The following is a 12,888-nucleotide window of genomic DNA, read 5'->3' on the forward strand; positions in this document are numbered from 1 at the left end:
AGAGAACCCTAAACCATGGCCTTTAGTTAATAAAATAATATTTGTTCATCAGTTGTAACAAATATACCACACTAATCCAGAATGTTAAAAACAGAGAAAACTGTGTGTGTGTTTGGGGGTTATGTATATGTGAACTCTGTACTTTCTGTGTAATTTTTCTGTAAACTATAACTGCTAAAAAATGTCATTAAAAAAAAAGTGGCTGGGTCCCGGGGACATTATCAAGCTGCTTCTGAAATAACCCTGCAGCATCCCAACTTCTAGGCATCTATTAAATTAGATAATAAATGTTTTTAAATTAACATGCACACAAAACAACAAATTACAGTGGACAGAGAGTTTGAAGGGATGGGCCTGGGCAGGGAACTGATTAGGGAGCAGCTGCAGCAATTTGGGTGCGGCCACGGGGACCCGGCAGGGGGTGAGACTGTGGCATGGCCACTGCTATGGCTGGGAGGAATCTGTAGACCTCTGTGACACATTGAACGTGAGAGGTAACAGGGAGGAGGAGGCCTAAAACCATTCAGAGCTCATTCTGTGTGCGAGACCCCAGGCTGGCCTTGCTGTTTAATTAAGTAAAGATGGTTCTTATTTTTAAATACTTTCTGATCTGTCCTCACTGAATCCCAGAGCAGCAAGGAAGAATACAAAGCACACCAGAGCTTTTAAAGGTGCTGTGGTCCAGTCACTTGGGACCTAGGGTTCCTGGCTGCATAGTGGTAGCCCCTGGGGAGCTTCTAAAAATCTTGATGCCCAAGCCAGACCCCAGGCCAATTAAATTAGAATGTCTGGGTTGGGCTCAGGTGACTCCAGTGTGCAGCCAGGGTTGAAACCCACTGCTTTAGTCTCTCTGATCTAAGGGCTGGAGAGAGAGGTTCCTGGGGACCACCAGGCGTGTGGGTGCTGATCAGATCATGGGCCGGATGTTTCCTTTGTTCCATTTACAAACAGCCCAGGCCAGAATGAGTTAGTGCTGCCAGTGGGAAGTCAGAGTCTGACCCAGTTGCCATCCCAGGATTGTCACTGACCGCCACAGAGACTTGTGTGCTGTGATGATGATGAGGGTAGGGAAGATGGGAAGAGATGCTACAGAACTGGGCTCAGAGTATGCAATGCTCCAATGCACAGACCTCGACACAAAAATAAAAAGCCCCATTTCTTTCATTCTTTAATTCATGGATCCTAGGTAGCTGATGCAGCTGTCAGTCAGTATCGGGATTTTGATTACCGTGGATACCCAGAGGAGAGGGTACCGCCACAGATAAGCCATAAAAACAAAGCAAAACAAAAAATCACATTTCATTGGGTTGGGCTAGTTCTCACCACCGAGGCCAACTTCCCTGCTGACAGTTCCTGGGTGTGGGGTAGTTTGCGAGGGACTTGTGGAGAACTCACAGCCCAGGAGACTAGCTGAAGGTCATATGGGGCAGATTCGGTGGCCCCTGAATTTATGTCTCTTCTCTCCCAATTCGAGATTCTTTCCATTTCACCAGGAGGTCTCCTACACAAAGGTGGGGAGTTGGAGGGTTTCTCAGAACGACGGTGACGGGGCTGGGGTGGGTGGAGGGCCCTGAGGCCCCCTGGCAGAGCCCCTTCTGGCACCAGCTGGAGAAGACGGAATCTTGGTCCTGAGGGTCACACCAAAGTTCTTTTCCACTTGGGAATAACTTCCAAGCTCAAGACCTAAAGAAGATTAAAAACAATTAAAAAACAAGAAAGCACTCTAGAAAGGGGGTTAACCTCATCTTTTTTAGATCTAAAAAACATCCCTGGCTGATGGAAATGCGAATTTGACGTCAAAAATGAGTAACACTACTTAAGGGGGATATATACCTGTCCACACGTGCCCCTGGCAGGGATTTAAACATTCAAACGCTCGTTCATGAATCCTAAATCAAGTGGATTCATCCTGGCCCTTACTAAAATGTCTAAGAGCCTGTGAGGCTGATGTTAAATCACCCTCTCTGGGCTCCTGCTTCCAGACTAATAGTCAAATTCACCATAATGAGTGCGCCAGGAGAAGCCCCCGACAGCGCCACTAAATTAAGAGCCAAGGGAGCCCAGGGCCAGGAAGAGGGAAGTGTTTGCTTTGGCTGGGAAGGTGCCTGAGCCCCCGCCTGTGTGTCTGCCTGATGGGCGGCCTGCTAAGTGGCCTGCTTAGGAAGTGCCGCGTGGCGAGGACCTGTGCCATCTGCTGCGTGCCAGAGGCCTGCCTGCTGGACCGTGCGCTCCGACCTGGCGGGAAGGGGTCCCCTCGTCTACCCTGTGGTTTCCTTTGCCTGCGGTCACTAAGAAACCAGGATTATTTTTTCTTCCTTTAGGAATAAAACTGAACTCTCGAACTCTTGTTTGTTTTGATGAATTTCTTCCAGGTTCCTGTTTGTTTGGAGAACAAACCACACCGCCTCCCGCCCCCCCCCCCCCCAGCCCCCGTGTGCCTGCAGGGAGGATGGAGGCTGCCGGCCTCCCCGCCTCTTGTTGTTGGTCCCTTTTCCTGAGGCCAATGTGCATATTCCTGACAGCAGAGTGGGCACATCTTGGTAGCTGTGGCTTTACAAGACAGCTTGGCCTTTTGGAGAGAGTACTGAAGACCTGGGTAATCCTGGCTGTGCCCTGGGCTGGAACTTGGGCAAGTAATTTCACCTGTGTGTGCCTCAGTTTCCTCATCTGTCGAAGGGGAATCATAATCTTGGTTCTGTCTACCTCACAGGAGTGTTGAGAGCACCAAATGAAATAAAAATGTATGAGTGGTAATGTGCCGTACACATTTTAATAACAGTGCCCTACCCTTTGGCCCAGCTCCTGTACCGGATGGGACAGTGTCAGCAGGAAGACCCCATTCTGACAGATCCTGGGTTTATGAGGGTTGGATGGTAATATCTGTTATGTGTACAAAGCTGAGTAAACATAACTTTAAAATACAGATTGCTTGTAGACTCCTTGAGGGGAGGAATGATGGTTTATTTCTATGAATTTGTTACAGGGGAAGGAGCGCCCAGCACCAAAAGCCAACCCCTGCACTTCTGTTCTGGGCCATCCCTCTTCCTTCTCAAGGAACTTTCTCGTATAGTTTTAGTCCTCTTTCCCACATCATCAAGTGCCCTCTTTCTACTGGACCATTCCTTCAGTAGGTAAACATGTCTTAATAGTACCCAATTAAAACAAATAAAAACTCCCTTTTGAGTCCCCTTCTCCCCTGTAGCTCCAGCCCCACTGCTCTTCTTTCCAGCCTAACTCCTGGAAGAGCCGTCTCTGCTCACTGTCTCCGCTTTTTCCTTCCCATTCTTTCCTCAACTGCTCCAACAGGGCTTCCCTTCCCTAGTCCACTGCCTGAAATGGTGCTGTCCAGAGCCACTGGGACATGCAAAATGGCCAGTGGTCGATGCTCTGACCTTGCCTACTCCACCTTCAGCAGCACTGGATCCACTAACCCACCTCTTCTTTGAACACATTCTCCTGGAGACCTGCCTGAGCCCACCCCACTCACCTGCTGCTCTTCCTCTTGCCTTGGCTGAAGGAAGATGCTGCTCTTTAGCATCTCTGGCTGGATCTTCTACCTCTAAATGTTGGGGTACCAGGAAATCTATTCTCAGCAATCAGAATTACTCCTTCTATACTGTTCAAAGGAGATTGTACCCAGTCCCTTGGCTTTAAACATCATCTAGGCATGATGATGCCCTACCACCACCACATTTTTCTAGCCCTGATCTCTGAGCTAATATGTTCAGCATAGGCTCCGCTGCTTACTCACCATCTCTGCTTGGATGCCAACCAGACATCCAACCAGAACTCTTGATCCTTCCAGCTCCTAACCTCCAAACTCCATCCTTCTCTGCCTTTCTTATTTCTTTCTACCATTAGTAAATGGTACTACCATCCTCCTAGGTGCTCAGATCAAAAGTCTCAGAGCCACTCTTACTCTCCTCTTTTCCTCACACCTCAAATTCATCTAGTGTCTGTCCAGGCCATGCTAATCCTGGTGCTCCCTGTGACTGCCACTCTAGCCTTCCTGTCAGCTTGAGGCCAAACAAAGCTCCTTGCCTTTCAGAACTTTTCATTTCCTGTTCCTACTGCTTGGGACACTTATGCCCAGAATGGTGTGTGGCTGCTCCATTCTCACTATCCAGCTATCAGGTTAAATTTCTCTTCTCCACAAAGGGTTCCCCAAGTCACAGCAGCTAAAAGCAGCCTTTCCAGTTGTTGTTTACAACATGACATATTTTGCCTACTTCGGAGCACACCTTAGAGGCCTCAAAAGAGCTTATTTGTTTTTTGATATGTTCATTGTTTCTTCTCTTTCTCAAGGCTTGATTCTGTCTTACTCCCTGGAAGAGCCCCAGCACTGAGCACCGGAGGGTGCCCACTAAATCCATGTTTGTGCATTTGTTGGTTGTTTATTACTGTCAGTGTCTGATACATATTGTTAGAATATTTGGGGGGATGGAGGGGTCCTTGGGGATCATTAGTGCCATTTTTTTTAAAGACAGGGAAACTGAGGCTGAAAGAAGGCAAGTTATGTGCTCAAGGTATCCTAGTAGGCTGGGGTTGCTTGGCCATCAGAAATGCCCTGTTGATGGTGCCAATGTCGCTGACCTTGGTGGTAAAGAGAGAACAGTTAGTAGGCAGGCCTCCCAGTGAGATGCCCGTTTGCTACTGGGCAGGATGACATGGCAAAGGCCATCATTTAGCTGGGGTGCCTTGTCCACGTGCAAACCTCCCACTGTCTCAGCTGCAGAGAGTGTGTCGTGAAGCTGCAGGTAGGCCCTTTGGGGCAGGGTCAGGCATTGTGTGACCCACGCCTGCCATTTCAGACTGTCAAGGATGCCTTTTTGACATATGGAAGGCTGCCTAGTAGTCTTTGATTAGTGGGAAGAGGATAAAACTAAAAGTAGGGCTGGGGTAAGGAGCCCTGTGAGTGTCTAAGGAGATGAAAGGCAGGAGAAGAAGACACCGGTCTGCAGCAGATGAGCGACTGCCAAGAGGAAGAGGTGGGGGAGGTACGTGATGAAGGCCGGGAAGGTCCTGCTCCTTTTCTTCCTGTTGTCTGACATTCCACACATATTTCCTCTGTAGCCTAAAATGTCTTTGGGTCTAAACCTTCAAGTGATGTTTACATCCACAGCTCATTGGCAAGAGCCACGCTCAGATACAAGAGTAAGATTTCTAGCCAGGGATTCGACAAGTTACCAAATCATCACGCAGCCCCTTCCTGTTTGGAGAGGGCTGGGGAGAAGAGAGAGCTGCTTTTGGGGACAGAGAACAAAGGGAGCTGAGGATCTGGAAGAGGGAGTGAGAATTTGCCAAGCAGGATGGGAGCATCTGGGCCCACTATCCCCTCGGCCCTGTGATTGCGTTTCTGATGCTGCTTCCTCTTGGGGCTTTCACATGGAAGCAGAGGCTGGGCACGTGTGAAGTGCCAGGAAGGCCAGTCTGGTGGTTTTGGGAACATGAAGGAAGCTTCTTACTTCCTTCTCACCTCACTGCTTGCTTCAGCCTCCTCCCCTCTTGCCTTCCCCGAAGTGTCTGGTGAGCAGGGGCTGGGGTAGGGGTGCCAGGGTGGTCCTGGAGGGGAGGTACACTTACATTTCTTCTGCAGGACGCTCTGTCTGGCCTTGATGAAGGCCAAGATGTCGGAGTCCGTCTGGCTGTCCCCAGTGAGGGGGATGGATGACGTGGGTCTCTCAGGGATGCTGGGGGATAACCACATGTCACACTTTACTACACCTTCCGTTTGGACTCACTGCTTGCCCTCCCAGAGTGCTTTTACACTTTTCAGGATGCCATCACACCCAGGCAGCTGTGCGACTGGATAGTTCATTCCTCATTCTCTCTCACTTTCTCTGCACAGTACCAGACCGACTGTTTTATAATGCACATTGGATCAAGTCACACCCTGCTTAAAACCTTTTAATGGCTTCTTGACACTCTCTGAAGGAAATGTAAACTTTGTCCCGTGACCTGTCAGGCCCTGTGTGGTCTATTCTTGCCCTCTCATGCCAGGTTCCCAGCTTCACTATGCTTGGGCTGCCCTGGCTTTCTTTCTGTCACTTGAATATACCAAGCTCCTTACAGGCTCAGGATCTTTGCTTTTGCTGTGTCCTATCCCTGGACTGCTCTTCCCCCAGACCTTTCCATAGCTGGATATTCTTTTCCTCACTGCCTTCCTTATCCCCTTACCACCATCCCTCTTGCCCCCTTGCCTGTGACTTACTCTGTTTTCTTCAGCAGGCAGTTTAAATGTTATACCTTCTAGGAATCTCCCCAAGGTGTCCCCATGCCCCACTGTGGCTTAGGTAGTGTCCCTTGAAGCAGAGACAACTATTCTCCTCTCTCCTTAAAAGCAGAACCACAATATTTAGCAGAACAAATGGCCACAACTAAAGAACTATGTTTCCCAGCCTCACTTGCAGCTACATGTGGCCAGGGGACGAGGTTCTGGCCAATGAGATGTGTTGCTTGGGATATCTGGGAAATCTCCATAAAAGGAAGGGTTATTTGTGCCTTTTCTCCTTTGTCTATATCCAGCTCCTATTATAGCATGTCTCCTAAAAAAAGTTCATTGTGAGGCACTCTTCTGGCTTTGCCAATCTTCCATCCTCACACCAATCACCCACACAACATGTGAGAGTATCTACTTCCTTAAAGGTAGTCAAGACTGCATATAACAAAGGGTGGTTCACTGACACAAGTAATTTTTAGCATTTCAGCTGCAGCTCAGTGAGAAGTGCTAAAAACAGAGTCATGTAGTAGGACAAGAGAGCTGCACTGGAGCCCTTCATTCCATCTGGTGGGTTGTGGAGGGGCAACTGGTGGAATTCATCCTTGGGAGAAGAGTAGGGTCTGCCAGTGAAGAAGGGAAGGCAGACATTCTAGCCAGAAGACATGGGCTGTGTCAAAGCCCGGACATGCCAAATAGTGTGGTGCTGGGGAGAGGCTTTATCAACTTTGTCCAGCCTAGAAACAGGTTATGGGCCTTGAGGACAGCCTTTCTAATTCCATGCCCTCCCCTGCCAGAGACTTTGTGGGCCACGTTGGAACTGCTATTGGCTGCCTGTTGTTTCCTTTTATGGGAACAGTCACAAGGAACCCTGTAACAGCTCTGCTTACTCAAGGCCCCAATGACTCTAGGAGGAAACTCCCTGGCTCTGGGAGTTGTCTGTCAGAGATTCCAGGGGTTTCCCAGGGGACCAAGGCAGAAGTCTGCCCCGTGATCTGAATGGCTATTAGACAAGGGGCTCCTTGGGCTGTGGGGAGCTAGACTGAAGATTTAGGACCACATTTCCCACTGCAGGGGCTGTCACAGGTATCTGAGGGAGGAGAGGAGCCACAGACCTGTCTTCCGGGGAGGTTCTGGTGCTGCCCTCCTTGTTGTGTGATGTGGGGCAAGGTGAGGGCAGGATTTTCCTGACATTCATATCACTGCAAAGAACAAACCAACAAAAACAAAAGGTATAGGAGGACATTTCAAGAAAAGAAATTCAGGATTTATATTTAGAAACCAAGAGCCTTCTGCCTTAGATAGTTTAACCATTTTCAGTTTTGGAGCTTTGCATAGACTGGCTGTGGAAGTAGATCAACAATGATAATCACAGCTTCCATTTATAGGTAATACCTACCTCCAGGCTCTGTGAAAGCACTCTGCAAACATCATGCCATTTAGCTTCTGAACAGGCTAAAAGGCGAATGTCCTTATCCTCATTTTATAGATGAGAAAACTGAGGCTTACAGATGTCTGAGAAGTTCTACAAGTTACCCAGCTGGTATATGGTAGAATCTTGAATTCTCAAGATTTTGTAAGACCTCAAAACCCACGCTTTGAGCCATGGTGCTGGACTCTGTGGTGTTCTGAGGACGCACACGCTTGAGATGACATGGTCTACTTCTGACGACACTGACATGCCCTGGGTGGCCCCGGCTGACCAGCCCCATGCTCCTGAGTGAAGAGTCAGATCCAACGGCTCATGCTGATATAATTTCATCCATTTACCTAGGCAGCCTGGTGCATCTTCCTTGCCTTGGATTCCTACAAGGTTGCAAACAGTGGAACCCAGCAATGCCCCTTAGGAGATAAAGAGACCAAGGAACAGATCTGGCCCAAGATGTTGGTTGATTCCACATATCTCCAGTGACATGGGGCCTTACTTTAAGTCATGACTATAAGGATTCAGTGATGGGATGCTTTCCCTTGCTTTGGAATGGTACTATCTAGAGACAATGTCAGAGATGGAAGAGACTAAAAAGTCACCTGGTGACAATCCTCCTTTCTGAGTTGGGGAAACTTGGGTGAGATGAGGGCAAGGGCTAGAGACAGGTGAACCAGCTTCGTCAAATTTGCTTCACTCCAGTCCAAGGTATTTCACAGGCCTGACAACCTGCTTGTCCACCTATGTGTACAGCCCTTTGGTTCCCGCCTTCTCCCCTGTCCCATCTCAGCCATTGGCAGAAGATCTTACTCTGGGTCTACACAGGTTCAAGACTCTGGGACAAACAAAGAAGAAGGCGATCAGAGTCTAGGACGTTGTTTTTCCCTCTATTTTGGTGCCATTTCCTATCTGTCCAGAGGACTGGAAATGCTGAGAATCTCTGGGCAGGGGTTTGGTGAGGGCTGTTGAAAGACCTGAAGCAGCCACAAGATGGCGGACTCTGCAAGCTTTTCTTTGGAAAACCAAGAGTAATTCTTGGGTTGGTTTCCATCTTGCAAGTGCTTCAATTCTACCTGAGTAAAGATCAGTTTGAAAGCTGTAGCAAGTCTTGCAAGATCAAGCCATTGACAAATAAATGGTTCATTAATTCAGTGGTTTCCCAGTGAAGCTTTTTCTCAGATTTAAGGGCTAATTCATAGGCACGAAATTCTTGAGGTGAGGGTGGGGGTGGGTGGGTGGAAGAGGAGAGAGATGGACTATGGGCGGGAAGAAAGCTTTAAGGGTTGTTTCTGGAAATAACTGATCCTCATGTGTGCTGTTACATCAATACGGTCACTTAAACAAACATTCACTCATTCATTCATCAACAGCTCACTGGGCACCTTATCTGTGATGTGTTAGACACTGCTAGGTGCTGGGGTAAAAGATAAGCAAATCCCTGCCCTGAAGGATACAGAGGAGGAAACAGGTCTTACAGTGGGGTGATCATACCATGGCTAATGGGGGGGATCCAGCACCTCTGCAGAGGCCCAACTGCCCAGCATGCTGCCTAAACCAGCTTATGAGGGAGGATGGTGCAATGTGAAGGTTTGGGGCTCCTGAGAGAATGACTCCTCTGGTCCCCAAGCTGCTGGAGTGACCCTGGATGTCATAGCTGGGTTTCTCTAACCCTCAGGATCATGCCACGAATGACCTTTACCCTGACTCTCTCTTGACCAACCAGCTTTTGACACTAAATTCATTTCTCATGTTATCATTCCTTCTGGAGAAGGAACACAGCAGCCATCAGAATGAATTATCTTTTTCTTAATAAGGATGAATAAGCAACATTAATAATAATTAGGCCTCCTGGGTTACCAATCAGAGAGTTGTGAATTTAGTTAGTGTAATTAGCCTCTAGGAATTAAGCATCCCTGGGAAGCGATGAAATCAGGTTTCTTTTAGAACCCAACGAGCAAAGGACCAGCCCCTTCTGGCCTGCAGCCAGATTCCATCAAGAATCTGTGGCGACTCTGAAGTTTAGGCTGGAACAGTTGGGAGCTTACTCTCTTGCTCCAGCAGTTCTTCATTCGCACTGGAACACTTATCTGCTCAAAGAATAAGAGTGTCAGAGAAATTTCAGTGCATCTTATGATGAGGGAATCCCAAAATGGGCAACTGACTTGCCCAGGGGCACATTTGTGGAAACAGCTGTGGCTGGAATTCATTTGACTCACCATTTTTGAAACTCTGAACTGAGGAGGCTCCTAGGAAGCAACCAGTTTATGATGCAAGGATCATGTCAATATTCCAGAAATTTTCAGAGCCAGAGCAGACCCTACATCTCAGAAAAACTGGATGGATGCTGAGGGAGGAGTGGGATTCTGGCTGCTGATTTCCAAAGGAGACCCCTAGGCAGGTCTGCCCTGTGGCTAGTCCTTAGACCTATTCTGTGTGGACACTCACTCAGACACTCACCAGATGATGGCACGCAAAAACCGGAAGCAGAACAGACGATGGACAAGCAATAAAGAGTGACAGCCTTGGCTGGCATGGAGGATGGAATAAAGCAAATGAAATGTAAAGAGAAAGACAAAAAAGAGAGAGAGAGAGAGGTTATGAGGTGGGAAGAGAGAGAGGTAGATCAAGAAAGTGGAAGAAAGGGATAGAAAAAGAAGGAAGTGAAAATAGAGCAGAGAGAGAAAAGGAGGCACGGAGAGGGCCTGGGGGAGGAGAGAGGTAGAAGGAAGGAAGAAAGCCCATTACATATGGAGTTAGAAGGTCTAGGTTTTAGTTGTAGCTCTTCATCTTATCTACATGAAGCTAAAAAAAGTCATATTCTTTCTCTAGCCTCGGTTTCCTTGTGTATAATATACGTGATCTGAAGTCAGGGTTTCTAAATGGAAGTGCTGTTGGCACTGGGGACAGAAGAGTCCCTCCCATACTGCAGGAGGTCCAGCAACCCTGCCCTAGACTTAAATGCCAGTAGCACCTCCTTCTCCACCCCGCAGTCACTGTGACCCCAAAGACTGTCCCCCAAGGTTGGTAGATTTAGCAAATAAAAATCCAGCTCACACAATTGAATTTGAATTTCAGATAAACAAATCATTCTTTAGTATAAATGTATCCCATGCAATATTTGGGGCATATTTACACTAAAAATGATTTTTTGTTTACCCATTTAGCCCACATTTCCAAATACCTCCTAGGAGGTGGTAGGTTCCCCACTAAGATGCCCTGTGAGAGGATCTAGTTTTGCCACTCCAGGTTTTTGTGAGTAATGGGGTGGGGAAATGGAGACTGGGGAACAGCACTGGGAGATGGCCCTCAGAAGGCTCTGAGCATGGTGCTTGGTGCAGGCTCTGGGTGGGGTGGTGTTCTAGTTTGCTAGCTGCCAGAATGCAACACACTAGAGACGGATTGGCTTTTAAAAGAGGGGATTTATTTTGTTAGTTCTTCAGAGGAAAGGCAGCTAACTTTCCACTGAGGTTCTTTCTTACGTGGAAGACACAGGATGGTCTCTGCTGGGCTTCTCTCCAGGCCCCTGGGTTCCAACAACTTTCCCCGGGGTGACTTTCTGCATCTCCAAAGGCCTGGGCTGAGTTGCCAGTGCTGAGATGAGGAATGCCGAGCTGCTTGGGCTGTGCTATATTGCGCTCTCTCATTTAAGCACCAGCCAATTGAGTTAAACGTCACTCATTGCAGCAGACATGCCTCCTAGCCGACTGCAGATGTAATTAGCAACAGATGAGGTTGAGGTACCATTGGCTTATGTCCACAGCAACAAAACTAGGTGCCTTCACCTGGCCAAGTTGACAACTGACTCTAACTACCACAGGTGGTATGGAGGGATTCTGTCCCCAACTTCCCCTGTACACTCAGACTGGAATCAAATGTTCTCTCTTTGCCATGACACTCATTAAGATAGACATATTATACTGAACCTGGGGTCAGCATTCTATTTTGCCCTCTCCCTCTGGGTTAATAAAACTACCAAATCATGCAATCTTCTGGATCAAGGAAGATTCTAGAATCCCTCATTCCAGGTTCAAATACTCTGTGGGTTCCCTTACACACATTGCTTACTCCTGTGTTTCAATGGAATTCTCCCCATTTATAGATTCAAGGATTCCCTTCCCACAGAAGTCACAAATAAAGTCACTTCTTGAAGTGCAGAGAGGCCAGTCTGCTGGGTTGAGGCCCTGTGAATTCCTTAGGCTCAGTCAGTCTGTGAACACACAAGGCCAGTCTTTCTTAGCTGTGTCCTTGAGTCCCATCTGCCTCCCTGAGCAACTTGGTGAGGCATTATGGAGGATGCAAGAGAAGAAAATGAGATGCTATTCACCTTCATAAATGCACAAAAGGGTTACGACAATAATGTTACAGGTGTCAACCACAGGCTAGTTGAGTCATCACTAGCTCAAAGCCTGATGGGGAAGAGCCCAGGGTGAGCAGTGACACCTGGGGTCAAGTCTTGGCCAAGCTGAATATGTTTAGCTGCGTGAACCCGGCCAAATCTCAGTCTCTTCATCCGCCCAAATGGGAATAATATTGTGAGGATTAATTAATGAAAGAAAAGCATCTAGCATCAGAGTGAGTACATAATAACTTGTTATTAGTCATGCTATTAATCACGTGTTTTTATAACTTAGGAGATGACATCAGAGAACACAGCAGCCTTTGCCTACAAATCAGCTCTTGTGAGCTGTGGCCTTCACAGAGCTCCAGGTTGCGAGGATCAGGTGGTTGACTCAGAGGCAACAACTTCCCCAAGAAGGGCCATCACACACACACACACACACACACACACACACACACACACACACACACACTCAGTCTCTTGAAGTGTTCCCTTTTGTGAACCTCACCCAATACTCCCCCATTATTCACTGAGTAGACGAACCTACTCCCTTATTTTGCCCAATGCCAGAGACTTGAACGCAGGAAGGAGCCAGTAGGGTTCTGGAGGCCAAAATCAGTCTCCAAGCTGCCTAGTGGTACTCTGTGGCTCATGGGTCTTCTTTTGGATTCCAGAGTGACCTCCTTCCTCACAGGCCCAATTTCCCCATGTGGTCAGGAAGGGCAGACAGTTGGAGCCTCTGGGAATAGCAGTCCCAGGACCTTGCACTGAGGTAACTGAGGCAAGATTTCAGGGGTAACAACCAGAAAGAAAAGCCAGAATCATTGCGAAGGCCTAGCCCACTGAGCCTGGCACCCTGACCTAGGGCTCTGGAGTCCCAGAGATCATCTCAGGATGACAGGGCTT

The 12,888-nt window shown here is 48.0% G+C and overlaps 1 protein-coding gene across 6 annotated transcripts in view; it reads right to left on the reverse strand.

Annotated features, from left to right (window-relative positions):
- Positions 1 to 315: 315 nt before the first annotated feature.
- KIF6 (kinesin family member 6) overlaps positions 316 to 12,888 on the reverse strand; it is a 454,503-nt gene continuing 441,930 nt past the window's right edge. For 2 of the 6 annotated variants that reach the window (XM_077161701.1, XM_077161700.1), the window contains 3 exons: positions 7,333 to 7,419; positions 5,584 to 5,690; positions 333 to 1,683 (listed from right to left, as the gene is read on the reverse strand). In XM_077161701.1, coding sequence (XP_077017816.1) covers positions 1,532 to 1,683; positions 5,584 to 5,690; positions 7,333 to 7,419 — 346 coding nt within the window. In that variant the 3' untranslated portion in view covers positions 333 to 1,531. Of the gene's footprint in view, positions 1,684 to 5,583; positions 5,691 to 7,332; positions 7,420 to 12,888 lie in introns of all 6 variants that reach the window. The other 4 variants (XM_077161707.1, XM_077161705.1, XM_077161703.1 and 1 more) reach the window with 4 other exon arrangements.

The sequence above is a fragment of the Tamandua tetradactyla genome, chromosome 5 (genome assembly GCF_023851605.1).
Source record: "Tamandua tetradactyla isolate mTamTet1 chromosome 5, mTamTet1.pri, whole genome shotgun sequence".
NCBI lineage: Eukaryota > Metazoa > Chordata > Mammalia > Pilosa > Myrmecophagidae > Tamandua > Tamandua tetradactyla.